At 41.6% G+C, this 16,451-nt stretch overlaps 1 protein-coding gene across 1 annotated transcript in view; it reads left to right on the forward strand.

Moving 5' to 3' along the window:
- Positions 1 to 16,451, forward strand: part of RHOBTB3 (Rho related BTB domain containing 3) — a 61,125-nt gene that overhangs the window by 20,425 nt on the left and 24,249 nt on the right. The window contains exons 6-7 of the mRNA XM_047778317.1: positions 2,117 to 2,482; positions 11,309 to 11,421. Coding sequence (XP_047634273.1) covers positions 2,117 to 2,482; positions 11,309 to 11,421 — 479 coding nt within the window. The remainder of the gene's footprint in view (positions 1 to 2,116; positions 2,483 to 11,308; positions 11,422 to 16,451) is intronic.

A 16,451-nucleotide genomic window follows, 5' to 3' on the forward strand; every position in this document is an offset into this window, starting at 1 on the left:
TAATAATTATAGAATTTAAGGGCAAGATATATGTGTGCTTATTATATCATTTGTTCAGCTTTTTTGAATGTTTGAAAATGTTCATGATATAATGTTCGAAGAAAATTTAAAGTTAAAAATAAATAAAATGACACCAACTGTTATAGTACATAATTTTGGTAGAATAGTACTCTCTTCAGATCAATTAATTATGAATATTGTTTTAAAAAGTAGGTACTTGGTAAGTATTTGAGTGAATGAATGTAAATAAAAAACTGGGAGAATATAAATTAGTATGGGAAGTCAATTCCAGGTTTTAAGAACTGCAGATATATAGACCATAAAATTGGCTTGTAACTTGGTGGTGTGCACAGTGAAAGGGGAAGCACGGTCTGTTGTGTAGCAGACACTGGAGCCTTAAGTACTTCCTGGGTGAGAAGATGAGAGGGGAATATTGACAGAGAGTATCTTTTCTTTTTAATCAAGAAGAGAAAACTTACCAGTTCCTCAGAGAAAGCAAAGCATTTCTTGTCACTTAGCACCAAGAGGAATTTCTCCTGCGGGTCTTCATTTAGGGGCCCTAGGTGAGCTAGTGGGCAGGCCTTCGGGAGTGCCCTGTCAGCAGTATAGTCTCAGCTTTCACAAAGCTGTCTCTAGTACCCTTTTGCTGGGGGGTGGGAGGGCGGGCGGGCTGTGGGATCACACGAATCACAATCCAGCGTCCACACTAAACATAACCCAGTCTGGGGACATGTTTGTCCTGGTGCTGACTTGTTCTAAGGGCAGCTCCTGGGCTCTGGGCCACAAGGCTTCAGACTATTCTCAGACTTTTTAAGCATCTGTAAAGGTTCTTCTGGCTGTGGAAAAGAGGATAGGTGGGAGTACAGTGCAGAAAGATCCAGGCCTCTAACTTACCTGATTATTGTCTATTTATGGACTGGAGTTTGGCTTATTTTAGGAGTTCCTGTCATGGCTCAGCAGTAATGAACCCGACTAATATCCATGAGAATGTGGCTTTGAAGCCTGACCTCACTCAGTGGGTAAAGGATCTGGCTTGCCGTGAGCTGTGGTGTAGGTTGCAGACACCGCTCGGATCCCGTGTTGCCGTGGCTGTGGTGTAGGCCAGAGGCTACAGCTCCAATTCGACCCCTAGCCTGGGAACTTCCATATGCCGAAGGTGCAACCCTAAAAAAAAGCAGAAAAAAAAGCATTTTTTTTTTTTTTTTTAAAATTTCTGAAGCAGTTTGAATTGTACTGGTTTAGGTGATTGCAAGCAACCCTTCACAGACAACACTTTGCTCAGCACAGCTTTAGATAAAAGTTAGCGGACAGTTCACAATTAGGGTCTGCCATGAGGGCCTAGAGTGCGGTTCTCTGTGTGAATCTTCTGAATTGATTGAGGCTAGTCTATTTTTATTAGCGATCAAACTAGGAAACTGAAAGTTACATCCCCTTTTGGAAATCAGAGAGCCTCGCCAGCAACCTCCCTGCGGTGTGCTGAGGGAAAGAGGCTGGTTCTGGGGAAGCATGGTGTTTTTACTAGAAAGAAAAGAAAATTTTTAGCATCAAAATAAAATGGTCAAGATAGTTTCAAACAATAGAATCCAAGACTCTGAACCCTGGCTTTGAAAGGCTGCAGTTTTAACAATTTACCCCTCTCCTTCCACTTCCCGTCCCAAGGAGAAGCTAACTTCAGATGTGAGGTTGGGTTTTTCAGAACTCATTCAGTAATGAGTTTTCTTTGAATTTTCTTAATCAGATAAAAGTAAAGAATGATGATGACCTAACTACTAAAATTCAGTATTTGGAGAAATATTTTATTTGAGGACACACCTAGTGAGAATTGATGCTCTTTATGGCATTAATACATATTTCATTTGCCGTATAAAAAGTAAATGCAGTATTTCTGTGTATTTGTGTTATTCTTGGACAGTTAGTTTATATGTGTTTATAATTAGATTAAGTTATACAAAAGTGCTGTTTTTATAGGTCAAAAATGGCCAAATATTGGCAACTTCATCTGGTTCAATTTAATGATATTCAAAAATATTGTTTTGTGTTTAAAATAAACCTGAAATGATGGAGGCCTATAGACCCGAAGAGTAGTTTACTATTTTTATTTTCTTTTTTGAAACAGAAAAAATGCCTGTCTTGAAAGCTGAAGCATCACATTATAACGCCGATTTAAATAACTTGCTCTTCTGCTGCCAGTGTGTGGATGTGGTATTTTACAGCCCAGATTTGAAGGACGTGGCCGAGGCCCACAAGATCGTTCTCTGCGCCGTCAGCCATGTCTTCATGCTGCTCTTCAATGTGAAGAGTCCTGCTGACATTCAGGATTCCAGTATCATCCGAACTACCCAGGATCTCTTTGCTATAAACAGAGATCCTGCGTTTCCAGGTGCTAGCCAGGAGTCTCCAGGCAACCCACCCTTACGAGTCATTGTTAAAGATGCCGTCTTCTGTTCTTGTTTATCGGACATTCTGCGCTTCATCTATTCAGGTATCTTGTCATGTGGTTCTGGTAGAGTCTCCTAAGGTTTTGAAATGAAGTATGCCAGTGGTCCTCAAATGTCCTGGCTGGTTTTGCATTTTTCTTCTTCCCACCACCTGAGGTGAAGGTTATACATGAAATAATATTTTCTTTATCAATAGGAATTGGTCCAAGCTTTCCATCTCCTCACAGGTTTACTTGCCTTGGTTTTAAATCTGCTTGTAAAAGCAATAATCTCTTTTCCTATTGAGTGGGGATGTTAGCATTTGAGTTTTTTTTTTTTTTTTCTTCTTAGGGCCACACCTATAGCATATGGGAGTTCCCAGCTAGGGGTCGAATTGGAGCAGCAGTAACTCGGGATCTGAGCCACCTCTACAACCCATACCACATCTCACAGCAACACTGGATCCTTAACCCACTGAGAAGGCCAGGGATCGAACCCACTTCCTTATGGATCCTAGTCGGGTTCGTTAACCACTGAGACATGAAGGAAACTCCCAGCATTTTATTTTTTAAAAATGCCCCATGTATAAATATACAAGAATGTGTTGTTCGGAATTCTTGTTGTTGCTCAATGGCTTAAAAACCCAACATAGTGTCCATGAAGATGTGTGTTCGATCCCTGGCCTCACCCAATGGGTTAAGGATTCAGAGTTGCTGTGGCTGTGGTGTAGGGCAGTAGCTGCAGCTACGATTCCATCCCTAGCCTTGGAACTTCCATGTGCCGTACCTGCACCTGTTTAAAAAAAAAAAAGGATTTATTGTTCAGTTTAACTTTAAGAAAGAAAATTTTTAATATATATGAAAATAATTGTCTTTAGCTACTTATTTTTTTGTTGTTGTTGTTTGACCTAGATTTTTGGAGAGAATTGAGAGAAGTTATCATGGTCATTGCATTCAGTCTAGCAACTGAAGATCTGATTGACTGAGATCAGACTGAGGTCTGATCGACTTTGGCTGGGACTGTTTTAGACTTTACTTCTTTTACTTCTTTTACTTACTGTGTCCTTATCTTTGTAAGAATCACCTTATCAATTATTCCTCTTCTTGTCCCTTTAAAAACTCAGTAGCATGTGTATTCTAAAGAGCAAACTTTTTTTTTTTTTTTGTCTTTTTATCTTTTTGCATCTGCGGCTTATGGAGGTTCCCAGGCTAGGGGTCTAATCAGAGATACAGCTGCTGGCTACATCACAGCCACAGCAACGCCAGATCCGTGCTGCGTCTGCGACCTACACCACAACTCACGGCAATGCCAGATCCTTTAACCCTCTGAGCAAGGCTAGGGATCGAACCCACAACTTAATGGTTCCTAGTTGGATTCGTTTCCGCTGCACCATCTTGGGAACTCCTAAAGAGTAAACTTTTTAATTTGAGTTATTTTAGCAAAAGAGTGTTTCACAGCTAAGTGTTGTATGTAAGAATGGAAAATAATGGATGTAAAGTGATTTTTATAGTGAGAATCTAAATATACATTTTCTGAAGATTTCTCTCCTTAATTTTCTTTTTCCACTTTGAATCATGTGCTGATGAGTTATTAGGTATAGGTTGTACCTTCTCTGGAATGTGTGTGAGGAAACATTTATAATCTGTTTTTAGATAGCAGAATTGGAAACTGATGAAAAGTTTATAAAAGTTTGCAAAGAAAGAACAAAGTATCAGAGATTTGGGTAGCCTTCAGGTGAAATGATTGATGTTAAAGATAAGATTTTATGGAGTTCCTATTGTGGCTCAGCAGGTTAAGAATCCGACTAGTGTTCATGAGGATAGAGATTCCATCTCTGGCCTTGCTTAGTGGCTCGGGGATCTGGTGTTGCCATGAGCTGTGGTGTACATTACGGACATGGCTGGGATTCCCTGCTTGGCTGTGGCTGTGGCTGTGGATTTGTTTCCGCTGTGCCATGATGGGAACTCCCAGATTTTTATGTTTAAACTGAGAGTCTCACAGTTCAGAATTTGACTAATTTTGAAAGACCAAAATGTTTACATGTTAAAAGAAAAAACCGTCTTTAATGATATGTCAGAGAACCATGAAGGAAGTGTTTGGCTTTTCTTTTCAATGAGTTTGCTGTTGAAGTTATGAATTATTCAGCAAGTTTCCCACAGAATCCATTAAATACTTTCAAAGGCACATGAACACACTGAGGTCAGTTCTGTCCTCTAATATGGTAGTAGTAAAATAGCTTGATCTGTCTATCTCTAGTGACAGAGTCTGCTTGTCTTTCTCCTGAGGGATAATTTTTTTTAATTGTAAAATTAATACATGCAGATGGAAAAAAAGGGGGAAGGAAAAGAAAAAGTTTTCTTCATCCCCCAGTCTTCTCCTTCCCCATAATCAGTTACCTATTATTAGCGTTTCATGTGCTCATGTTAATTTTTTTTTTTTTTTTGCTTTTTAGGGCCGCACCCATGGCATATGGAGGTTCCCGGGCTAGGGGTTGAATCAGAGCTACAGCTGCCCGGCCTACGCCACAGCCATAGTGATGCTGGATCCTTAACCCACTGAGCAAGGCCAGGGATGGAATCCACAACCTCCTGGTTCCTAGTCGGGTTCGTTTCCACTGTGCCACAACGGGAACTCCCATTTTAATGTTTTTCGAAAGAAATTAATATGTTGGGAAACTTGCATTAATGAAAATATTATCTTTGCTGATGACTGTTTTCTAAGAACCACAGGTAGTTTCCATGGGGAGCATAGAGTGGGAGGTGATAGTTGGAGGGAAATGAGGAAGCTGTTCTAGAATTTTATGTGTGATCAGACTGGGCTTTAGAAAGATCACCTCTGATGATGATGGGAAGATGGAATAGAGCAGGCAAGACAGGAGTACAATCAGGAGGCCCCCATTATTCTGAAGATCAGCCTTAAGAAGGCCAGCATTCTGACAGCAGGTGGTCCGTCATCTGTACCAGTGCTTTTCAAACCTTCAAGTGCATACAAGTCACCTGGCGATCTTGTTAATGTGCAGATTCTGATTCACTGTGCCTGGGGTGGGGCATGAGGTTCTGTAATTCCTACCGTCTCCAGGAGATGCTGATGCTGTGGACCACGGGTAGGTGCAACACCTGCTTTTGGAAGAGCTGTGACCAGACACAGCCCAGGGTCTGAGGGCCTGGGATTCAGACCAGAGGCCCAGGAGAGGAACCCAGCCTCAGGGCACAGGGTCAAAATGGAGTCAGCTGCAAGGCTGGCTGATGGAGAGCTCTCTGGAGCTCAGGCTGTCAGTGCCCTGTTGCAGCTCCTGCCTGAAGCTTAGGGATTGAGTAGAAACTAGTAAGTGAGCCTGGGAATAGTGGTTAGAGGGCAGAGGGGTGCCATGGGAGGAAGAGCTTGCTCAGCAACAAGCCTTTGACCAGTTCAGAGCGCCGGCTTCTTGGTTAGACGCTGAGCTGTTACATTTCTGCTCTAAACTCTCCTTGCACATGACCCAGTCAGGAGCTGGTGTGGGGTATGGGCAGGGCCATAGGCCATTGACCTGAGCTGCAAGGGAGACCTGGATGTGAGTTGACAAAAAGGGAAAATAAATGCTTCAGCAGGTACCTATTAATGATTAATTATTTACAGAGTATAAGCTCAGACTCAAGCAAAAGTGATATTGTTTGTTGTTTAAAAAGATAATAAAGCTGTATTTGCCCAGTAAAGACAATCTTGAAAAATGCAGAGGATTTGTTTAGAGAAAAAAAAATCAATGGATTTCTACTCTCAAATGCCTAAATTGGGGGGGGGGGGTTGCCTTTTTTTTCGGTCTTTTCTCTTTTTAGGGCCACACCCATGGCATATGGAGATTCCTAGGCTAGGGGTCTCATCATTGCTGTAGCCGCCAGCCTACGCCACAGCCACAGTGACGCCAGATCTGAGCTGCCTCTGCAGCCTACACCATAGCTCACGGCAAGGCCAGATCCTTAACTCACTAAACAAGGCCAGGGACCAAACCCAAAACCTCATGGTTCCTAGTCAGATTTGTTTTTGCTGCACCACGACGGGAACTCCTCAAATGTCTACATGTTAATTGATGTTTTGTTTTACCCTTTAGTTTTTGTTAGTGAACAGGTTACTTTAAAAAAAAAAAAAATTTTTTTTTAATCCAAGCAAACTAAAATGTTAAACCTATTTTTTTCTTAGAGACTTCAGTAAAGAGATCAGGCTTGTGTGTTATTTGTTTGCTTGTTTTTCTTGTTGTTGAACATTGAAAAACTTTTGAACAGAGCACATGTCTTAAGCCCCAGTTATGCACTGGTTTCCTCCCAGAAGCCCAGGCCTGCCCACAAGTTATGGAGGAACTTGCAGAACTGGAGCAGGTTGGACTCAGTTTGGGCTGGGAAGCAGAGGTAGAACCCCATGACAGGATGTGCTTGGGAATATTTGCCCTGAGCAAAATGGGCTGAAAAGCCCTATTAAACCCATCTCCTGCTTTTTTTTTCTTAATGAACCCAATTGCAAAGAATGGCTTAATTCTGTTTAAGAAAATTTTTTTTTTTAAAGCTTTAGAAATTTGAAATTTTGTATGTATTGTGTCACCATGGACATTTGGGTCCTGTATTTAAGAAGGGACCATTTAAGACTCTGGTTAACACTTTCAGTTATATTTAAGGCTTCTATTTATTTTCCTATTCACATTTCTGAGCAAACAGACACAGTGAAAGCATGTATGCTTTGAATTTGTTGTTTTCTTTTGTATACCAGCTAACACAGGTTACTATCTGAGTACTTAATGACTAACACTAGAGGAGGAGTAATCTGAAAAGTGAGGCCAGCAGTTTCCTGGTTTTGAGAAGTAATCCTTAAATGTCATACAATTGTAACATTCTTGCAATGCTCTATACAGTCTTTATGCTGGCAAATTCCTGAGTCACAGGATCTCAGATGGCTAGGAATTGAAATCTTTGTAAGAGCTTTTGAGCTCTTCCTGACGCAGATGGCCCTTAGAACTTCACATCGCTTATTGAAATGCCGCCAGAATAAATGAAAAGGTGGAAATCAGCATAGGATTCTCCATCTCCTGAAGCTGTTCTGTGGTATGCACTTTTCTGCACTGCATAAAAACACACCTGAGGAGTTTCCGAGGCTCAGAGATAAACAAACCTAACTAGCATCCATGAGGACTCTGGTTCAATCCCTGGCCTAGCTCAGTGGGTTAAGGATCCGGTGTGGCCCTGAGCTGTGGTGCAGGTCACAGACTCCGCTTGGAGCCGACGCTGCTGTGGTTGTGGCGTAGGCTGGTAGCTGTAGGTACCTCCAGTTTGACCCCACCCTGGGAGCTTCCATATGCCACGGGTGTCGCCTTAAAAAGCCAAAAAAAGAAAAAAAAAAAGAAAAAAAAAGAAAGAAAATCCCAGTCTGATTACTGCTTTATTGGGACCTAAACGTGTCAGAGATAGATGATTTGATTAGCATTTCTAATTTCTAATTATGGAAACAGCTCAGTCATTAGAGTGCCCTTATGAGCTAGTCTCACTTTGATTTCCATCATTAGAACTTTCTGTGTCTATTCTCAAACAGATCATTGGTCTGTAGGGATTTACCTGCTACTCATCCCATATATTTAGATTTGATTATTTTTCAGATACTTTTCTGAATGGAAATAATGTGTTCTTTAATTAGCATACTTTTAAGAGACAATATCTTTGGAAATTCCTGTTGTGGCTCAGCTGGTTAAAAACCCTGTATCCATGAGGATTCGGGTTCCATCCCTGGCCTTGCTCAGTGGTTTAAGGATCAGGCGTTGGCCTCCAGCTGAGGCTTAAGTCACGGATTTATTTCTGATCTGCTGTTGCTGTGACTGAGGCATAGGCCGGTGGCTATGGCTCGGATTTGACCTCTAGCCTGGGAACCTCCATAGTCTGTGGGTGCAGCCCTAAAAAGAAAAAACAAAACAAAACAAAAATAATATCTGTACTCTTCTTTAACATATATGAGTATAGACAGTCAAAAATACCTGCATCTACTGTTTGCTGCATGCCACTGACCCTGGGTTTTGATAGTAGAGGAAATGCCTAAAGGAAGAGCAGTGGTCGTCAACACTCAGTTCACATTAGAATTACCTGGGAGGCTTTTAAAATTGCTATCTGGACCCCAGCCCCAGAAATCTAATTCATTTGGGCTGAGGATGAGACCTTCTCCAAGGGCATTTTTTAAAAAGATCTCCAGAGAAATCTCATGCACAGCTAGAAGTGAGAATTGCTGGCATAGAGTGAAATTTCTTGATCTGGGGTCCCTTGGCTTCTAAGGATTTCTTCTACTCCTGACAAGTTTTTTTTTAAATGACCAATTCTATTAACTTTTTTTGTTTGTTTTGGCTGCAGCATTCATGAATTCCTGGGCCTGGGCCAGGAATCGAACTCATGCCACAGCTGTAATGAGAACCACAGCAGTGACAATGCTGGATCCTTAACCCACTGAGCCACTAGGAAACTCCCCAGTCTGGACATTTTTATACATTTTAATATCTAGGTGTGCATGGGGAATTTTCTGGTGTGGTGGTCTAAAGAATTTATCAGATTGTGAAAAGAGAACATGACTTTTTATTTTTTTATTTTTTTAATTTTTTTGCTTTTTAGGGCCATACCCACAGCACATGGAGGTTCCCAGGCTAGGGATCCAATTGGAGCTGCTGCCACCGGCCTACACTACAGCCACAGCTACACCAGATCCTAGCCTCATCTGAGACCTACACTACCGCTCATGGCAATGCCGGATCCTTAACCCACTGAGCAAGCCCAGGGATTAAACCTCATCCTCATGGATCCTAGTTGGGTTTGTTAACCACTGAGCTGTGAAGGGAACTCCAAGAGTACATGACTTTAGTTAAAAATCATTAATTAAAGAAGAGGAAACAAGAAGCATAGACTTGTTCTAGACTGCCGACCTTGGAGAATCCAGGGAGGAAGGAGAGCTAACAGTGAAGTCTAAAAGAGAATAATCACACTGGAAACTATGTCTGGTCACTTGTGATGGAGCATGATAATGTGAGAAAAAAGAATATATACATGTATGTGTGACTGGGTCACCTTGCTGTGCAGTAGAAAATTGACGGAACACTTTAAACCAGCTATAATGGAATAAGTAAAAATCATTATAAAAAACAAACAAAAAAGCAAAAGAGAGTGATCAAAGGTGGAACGACACGGTGATGTGCTGGAGGCTGCTGGCACCAGTTTGTGAGAACTGATGGTATTTATCTCTTTACAAGGCCGTGTTCTGCATTGTCATTATCAGTTGAGTTTACCCCACAGAAGAGCACATACCTTAAATCAAGGCTCTCTTCCCCCCTCCCCTCCCCAAGGATACACTTTAGTATTCTTGAAGGGCAGGTAAGGAGAAGTTTAAAGATATGCAAGAGTGCCAAGAGCCGCAGGGCTCAGCTGTAATGAGGCCTGAGAACAACTGGACTGTCAGTCTGACTCCAGAGGAGCTTTGGATCTCCTTGTACAGCCTGGCTGCAATTGCCTCATCTCATTGGATCAGTAAATGTTTTTTATGTGCCCTCTCCACTCCCCAGTGCCCATGAAGCCATCTGGCAGAGTTCTGGATACAGGAAGGGAAAGATCAGAAGAGATAGATTGGGAGCAGATGGAAAAGGATCTCCAGTTACCCAGAGAAGTCACGTGGCTTGCCTAAATGCACACCAGTCATTAATGGCAGAGAACTAAAACCTGGATCTCCCAACTGTGCCTGCCCCCTCTACACCATATATCTTATATTTTTAGGAGTTAGATCTTTGTATAAGCCATAGGATGGATCAGGGTGGTCTCTCTCGAAATACACTTTGGGAAACTAATCAGTGCTCATAATGAGATGCACATGATGGAGAAAAGGCCTAGGGAGCAGGGGGGGCTGGATAGGAGACTGCTGGAGGGCAAGGGAGAGGTGTGTTTGGAGAAAGAGGGAACTTTTGCTGATCCTGGAATAGGAGTTTTGTAAGACACAGAGGAAAAGAGGCTGACACAGTGAAGTGAGCCTAGGAAAAGATAGCTCAAAAGTGGGTTGGGGAGTTCCCGTTGTGGCTCAGTGGTTAATGAATCCCACTAGGAACCATGAGGTTGCGGGCTTGATCCCTGGCCTTGCTCAGTGGGTTAAGGATCTGGTGTTACCGTGAGCTGTGGTGTAGGTCGCAGACGTGGCTTGGATCCTGTGTTGCTGTGGCTGTGGCGTAGGCTGGCAGCTCCGATTAGACCCCTAGCCTGCGAACCTCCATATACAGTGGGTGCGGCCCTAAAAAGACAAAAAAAAAAAAAAAAAAAAAAGACAAAAGTGGGTTGGGATGAAAACAAGGGAAGGGGGAACCAGGTGGGATGATTTTTTTCCTAATGCCACGGTTGTGTAGCTCATCAGAAAATTATCTAGCTCCCTTCTCTAGGGAAGAATTCTCCCTTCTGTAGAGTTGGCTATGGAACATCCTAAACTGACCCTGACAATGCACAAGACCTTCTGGATGCTTTCTGTTCCTCTGCCCGATAGCCACTACTCTCCATGGTGGCTAATATTTAATCCAGCCTTAGAAAGGACCACATCTGCCTCTTATTCAGGGCAAGTAAGTAATCTGGATGTTGGACCACTTGTAATGATAACTCATGTTCTAGCCACTGCTGTTATCACTAGCTGATCACCTCTTACAAAGAGGTGGCAGCTGTTCAGGAAGAAAATACCAGGTTTTGAGAAATAATTTACGTGAAGGTAAACTTTTTTAATGTGAGTTTAATTTTAGTGTAATTACATTTGGTAAATAAAAATCGAAAAAAATCCTAAAAAAAAAAAAGGGAACATTGATACCTAGTGAAAGATTTGTCTTTCTTACGTTCTGGTTTAACAGAAAAATCCAATAGATATTAATTTGTTTACAGGTGCCTTCCAGTGGGAAGAATTAGAAGACGATATCAGAAAGAAGTTGAAAGATTCAGGGGATGTTTCAAATGTAATTGAGAAGGTTAAATGCATTTTAAAAACACCAGGAAAGGTAAATTAGTTTATTGTAAGTTAGTTTACTTTGACTTTCTCTGAATTATAACTAATGTACTATGATGAATATGCTATTGAGTCATGAGTCAATATATGTTTTCCTTAATATTTTTTGAGGAGTTCCCGTCGTGGCGCAGTGGTTAACGAATCCGACTAGGAACCATGAGGTTGCGGGTTCGGTCCCTGCCCTTGCTCAGTGGGTTAACGGTACGGCATTGCCATGAGCTGTGATGTAGCTTGCAGACGCGGCTCGGATCCCGAGTTGCTGTGGCTCTGGCGTAGGCCAGTGGCTCCAGCTCTGATTCAACCCCTAGCCTGGGAACCTCCATATGCCGCGGGAGCGGCCCAAGAAATAGCAAAAAAAAAAAAGACAAAAAAAAGAATATTTTTTGAAAGGATATAATGAACTTCTTTGCAGAACAGACACTAACTCACAGACTGAAAAACTTATGGTTTCCAAAGGAGACAGGTTGGGAGATGGGGAGATGCACTGGGGGTTTGGGATGGAAATACTATGAAATTGGGTTGTGATGATTGATGTACAACTATAAATGTAGTAAATTCATTGAGTAATATATTAAAAATATATATTAAAAAAGTTGCTGTAAATAAACTACAAGCCAAGAAAAAAAAAAAGAATATTTTTTGCCATTTGGAGTTCCCTTCGTGGCTGAGCAGTTAATGAATTAGGATCCATGAAGATACAGGTTTGATTCCTGGCTTCACTCAGATTAAGGATCTGGAATTGTCATGAACTGTGGTGTAGGTTGCAGACAAGGCTCGGATTCTGAGTTGCTGTGGCACAGGCTGTAGCTCCAATTCGACACCTAGTCTGGGAACCGCTGTATGCCAAGAGTGCGGCCTAAAAAGCAAAAAAAAAAACGTTTCCATTTACATATTTTAAGCATAAACGTGATTTCTCACTAGCTCTGATTTTAATTCATGTAAAAATTTAAGTACGTCTGAGTCATGTCTTCAAAATCTTGATTTGTGAACTCGGTCCTCTGAGACATTCTCATGGGGCTCTAAGAATATGCAGTCTATGTCAAGAATGAAGAGCTGTTGGATTGTCCAGTTACAGTGAAGCCTGTTGGAGGAAATGCTTTCTCACTGCCCACAATTTCAGTGCAGACAGTTTTCAGGAGCAAGGAGGTTTCTGTGGATGCCTTTTTCAGGAGCTCCAAGAAATCTGTTTGACCAGGTGGACAGTTAAGGATTTGTTTCTCGTCGATTATAGGTTCAAAATTATACACTAGGTTCGAAGATTGTAAAAATACACACTTTGTATTGGTTGTAAACTTGTGTACCTTAAAACTCTGGTAACTTGGATTGTGCTGATTCTGTAAGGGCCTTAAAAGTAAATTTCTTAAATTTTAAGATGACTAAATTATACAATTTAGCCAGTGTGTTCTTATTTCGGATTCTGTGATAAATAAATTGGCTACAGTAAATAAAAAGGTAAGTCATGTGCAAAACCTACCAGAATAGAGGCTTATATCAAGTGTAAGAAAAATTACTATTTCTTAAATTTTTTTATACAGATGACTACAATTTCTACAACTTAAGTTCATTAACAGTTTAAGTTAATATTTTTATTTTATTTATTGATTGATTTATTTTGCTTTTAGGGCTGTACCCTCAGCATATGTAGGTTCCCAGGCTAGGGGTCCAGTCGGAACTACAGCTGCTGGCCTATGCAATTCGGGATCTGAGACCTGCACCACAGCTCATGGCAGTACCAGATCCTTAACCCACTGAGCGAGGCCAGGAATTGAACCCACAACCTCGTGGTTCCTAGTCTGATTCGTTTCTGCTGCACCATGATGGGAACTCCTAAGTTAAATTTTTTTTTTTTGTCTTCTTGTCTTTTAGGGCCGCACAGGTAGCATATGGAGGTTCCCAGGCTAGGGATGGGATAGGAGCTGTAGGCGCCGGCCTATGCCAGAGCCACAGCAACTTGGGATCTGAGCTGCATTTGGGACATACACCACAGCTCACGGCAACACCAGATCCTTAACCCACTAGGCGAGGCCAGGTATGGAACCCGTGTCCTCATGGATGCTAGTTGGGTGTGTTAACCACCGAGCCATGATGGGAACTCCCAAAGTTAATATTTTTAAACTGTACTAACTTTTATAAGGATTCTGGACTTTTTAAATTTAGGAAATGATCTCTCTCTTTTTTTTTTAACAAAGTAACATTGATTTAAGGGGCAAGAAATGACTGTTCTCTATTGTAGGATGTAGATTAACACTGCTTGCCTATCTACAAAAATTTTCTTGGGAAATGAAATATTAAAATAAATTATATTTTCATGAAAACTTTTAAAATTATAGTTGACTTCTAATATGCTAGTTTCTGTTGTACAACAAAGTGACTGAGTCATACGTTCTTTTTTATTAAAACAAGGTGCCTTGTTTTAATAACACATTGAAAGAGTTCCTGTTGTGGCTCAGCAGAAACAAACATGACTAGTATCCATGAGGATATGGGTTAGATCCCTGGCCCTGCTCAGTGGATTAAGGGATCCAGTGTTGCCGTGAGCTGTGGTATAGGTTGTAGACGCAGCTCAGATCTGGTGTTGTGTGGCTGTGGTGTAGGCTGGCAGCTGCAGCTCCAATTTGACCCCTAATCTAGGAACTTTCATATGCTGCAGGTGCAGCCTAAAAAGCAAAAGAAAAAAAATAATAATACATTGAAGCAGATATACAGAAGCTGTCCAATTGTACAGGTGTATGACAGAGTGGTAGCTCTTACAATCTAATTCAACTAAATAATGCTTTTTGTGTGACTGGGTCACCTTGCTATACAGTAGAAAATTGACAGAACACTGTAAACCAACTGTAATGGAAAAAATAAAAATCATTTAAAATAAAAAAAATGCTTTTGTAGAAATATGGACATGAACTTGGCATTCTGTTTTTAAAAATCTGTCCAGATTGGAGTTCCCGACATGGCGCAGTGGTTAACGAATCCAACTAGGAACCATGAGGTTGCGGGTTTGATCCCTGCCCTTGCTCAGTGGGTTAAGGATCCGGTGTTGCCGTGAACTGTGGTGTAGGTTGCAGACATGGCTCGGATCCTGCGTTGCTGTGGCTCTGGAGTAGGCCAGCAGCTACAGGTCTGATTAGACCCCTAGCCTGGGAATCTCCATATGCCGCAGGAGTGGCCCAAGAAATGGCAAAAAGACAAAAAAAAAAAAAAGTCGTCCAGATTAAGGCTCACAGACCAGAGAAAATACGCATCTGTATTCTCTCCAAACTTCTGCCCTTCCATTTTTTTTTCAAGTTCAAGGTATAGATGTCAAGGAAATCTGTTATACAGAGTAATAGTCTTTATGTAGTCATACCTAAAATGCATCTATATCGTGTTCATGATAAACAAATTCATAACCTTTATATAAATGGTTAGCATAGAACTATTGCCTTTTGTTCTAAACCTGAGCCTTTCCTTGGGTCGAATTTTAAACACAGTCATTCCTTTGAGTACCAAGAATAAAACAAATTATTGGGGAAAGGAAAGCTGGGGGCTTTATGATTCCATGAAATTGAACTAAATTCCCTCCTTTGCACAGGAGGACAGAGGAATTCTTCTGTGCTTTCTTCCTGTGCTTTCCTGGGATAAAGGTTTCTCTCCTTCATAGAGTATTGAGAGTCAGGAAATGTACATTTAAATTATGAGTCTGCCACTTACTACCTCTGACTTTGAGCAAGTCTTCTCGGGGCTTTCTATAAAACGAAGGATGAACTGGCTAATTTCTAAAGCCCCTTCTAGCTCTCAGGTTCTGTTGATGTTTTATGACTGTTCCCCTCCTTTCTGTGTGGCAGTCACCTAATCCTCTCCACCAGTTCCTTCGATGTGTATTGAGATATACTGTCTATAGGATTTGAGGGAGCAGGATTTGTATGATGCTCTTTGGCTTGTCTGTTCTGCTCATGAGTATCATTCCAGATTGTATGTTCTTCTTCCTTGGGAAGAAGAATAGTTTTTTTTTTTTTTTCTTCTCACCAAAGATCTTAACTCCAACCATAGTAGATTAACCCAGAGTGGGGATTAGGTGCCGTTTATTCTTATTGCCAAAACTGTACACTTGATTATTTCTTAGGGATAAAGCTTTCTGGATTCCCTGCCTAGCCAAGTGGAGGGTCAGAGTTCTGACCTAGACTGAGGTTCTGAGAGCAAAGGAAATGGGTGAGTGTGAGGGAAAGGAGGCTAGCCCTAGGTTTCTGGGGTTGGCACAAAAGAATGTCTGAAGGCTTACGAGAAAGATAAACAAAGTACCACATCCTGAGTGGGGAGCAGAAGAAGGCTGGAGACACCCAGGTTAGCAGAGGTGCTCTTCCTGGAGGATGCCAGCTAGCAGTTGGGAGAAGACAGCTAGAGGTGGTCCTGGGAGAGGTTCTCCAGATCAAAGATCAAAGCAGCATTTGGTAGGTTCCAGTAGTTCCACTTGTGGGCAGGAAAGATATTTAGGATTAGAAGGTTGAGGTTAAGCTGGAGATGAAGAAATGAAGTAATCTGTCCCTCTTAGGTGTTTTTTTTTTTTTTTTTAGGGCTGCATCCACGGCATATAGAAGTTCCCAGGCTACAGGTTGAATCAGAGCTGTAGCCACCAGTATGTGCCATAGCCACAGCAACTCTGAGCTGCGTCGGCGACCTATACCACAGCTCTTGGCAATGCCCAACCTTTAACCCACTGAATGAGGCCAGGGATCAAGCCTGCATCCTCACAGGTGCTAGTCATGTTAGTTAACTGCTGAGCCATGAGGTGTGCTACCATGATCTGGTAAGCGGTAGCATATGGTGTGATAGGTGAAAAATAGGTATGTTTTCTTAATTACAAATGAAATTTTTGTGTCTGTATTTTATTGGTGAATAAACAAGCAGGTTGTATATGCAAATGTATATTACTAGGCATTCATGTGAGGTTGGACTGCTGTTGTCTGTTTCCCAGGTAACAAAGGCCTGTATGAATTCAGGACCTCACAGCTTCTCAGCTGTACAGTTGAGTTTTTGCATAGCCAGTTC

Source organism: Phacochoerus africanus, chromosome 4 (assembly GCF_016906955.1).
Source record: "Phacochoerus africanus isolate WHEZ1 chromosome 4, ROS_Pafr_v1, whole genome shotgun sequence".
Taxonomy (NCBI): domain Eukaryota; kingdom Metazoa; phylum Chordata; class Mammalia; order Artiodactyla; family Suidae; genus Phacochoerus; species Phacochoerus africanus.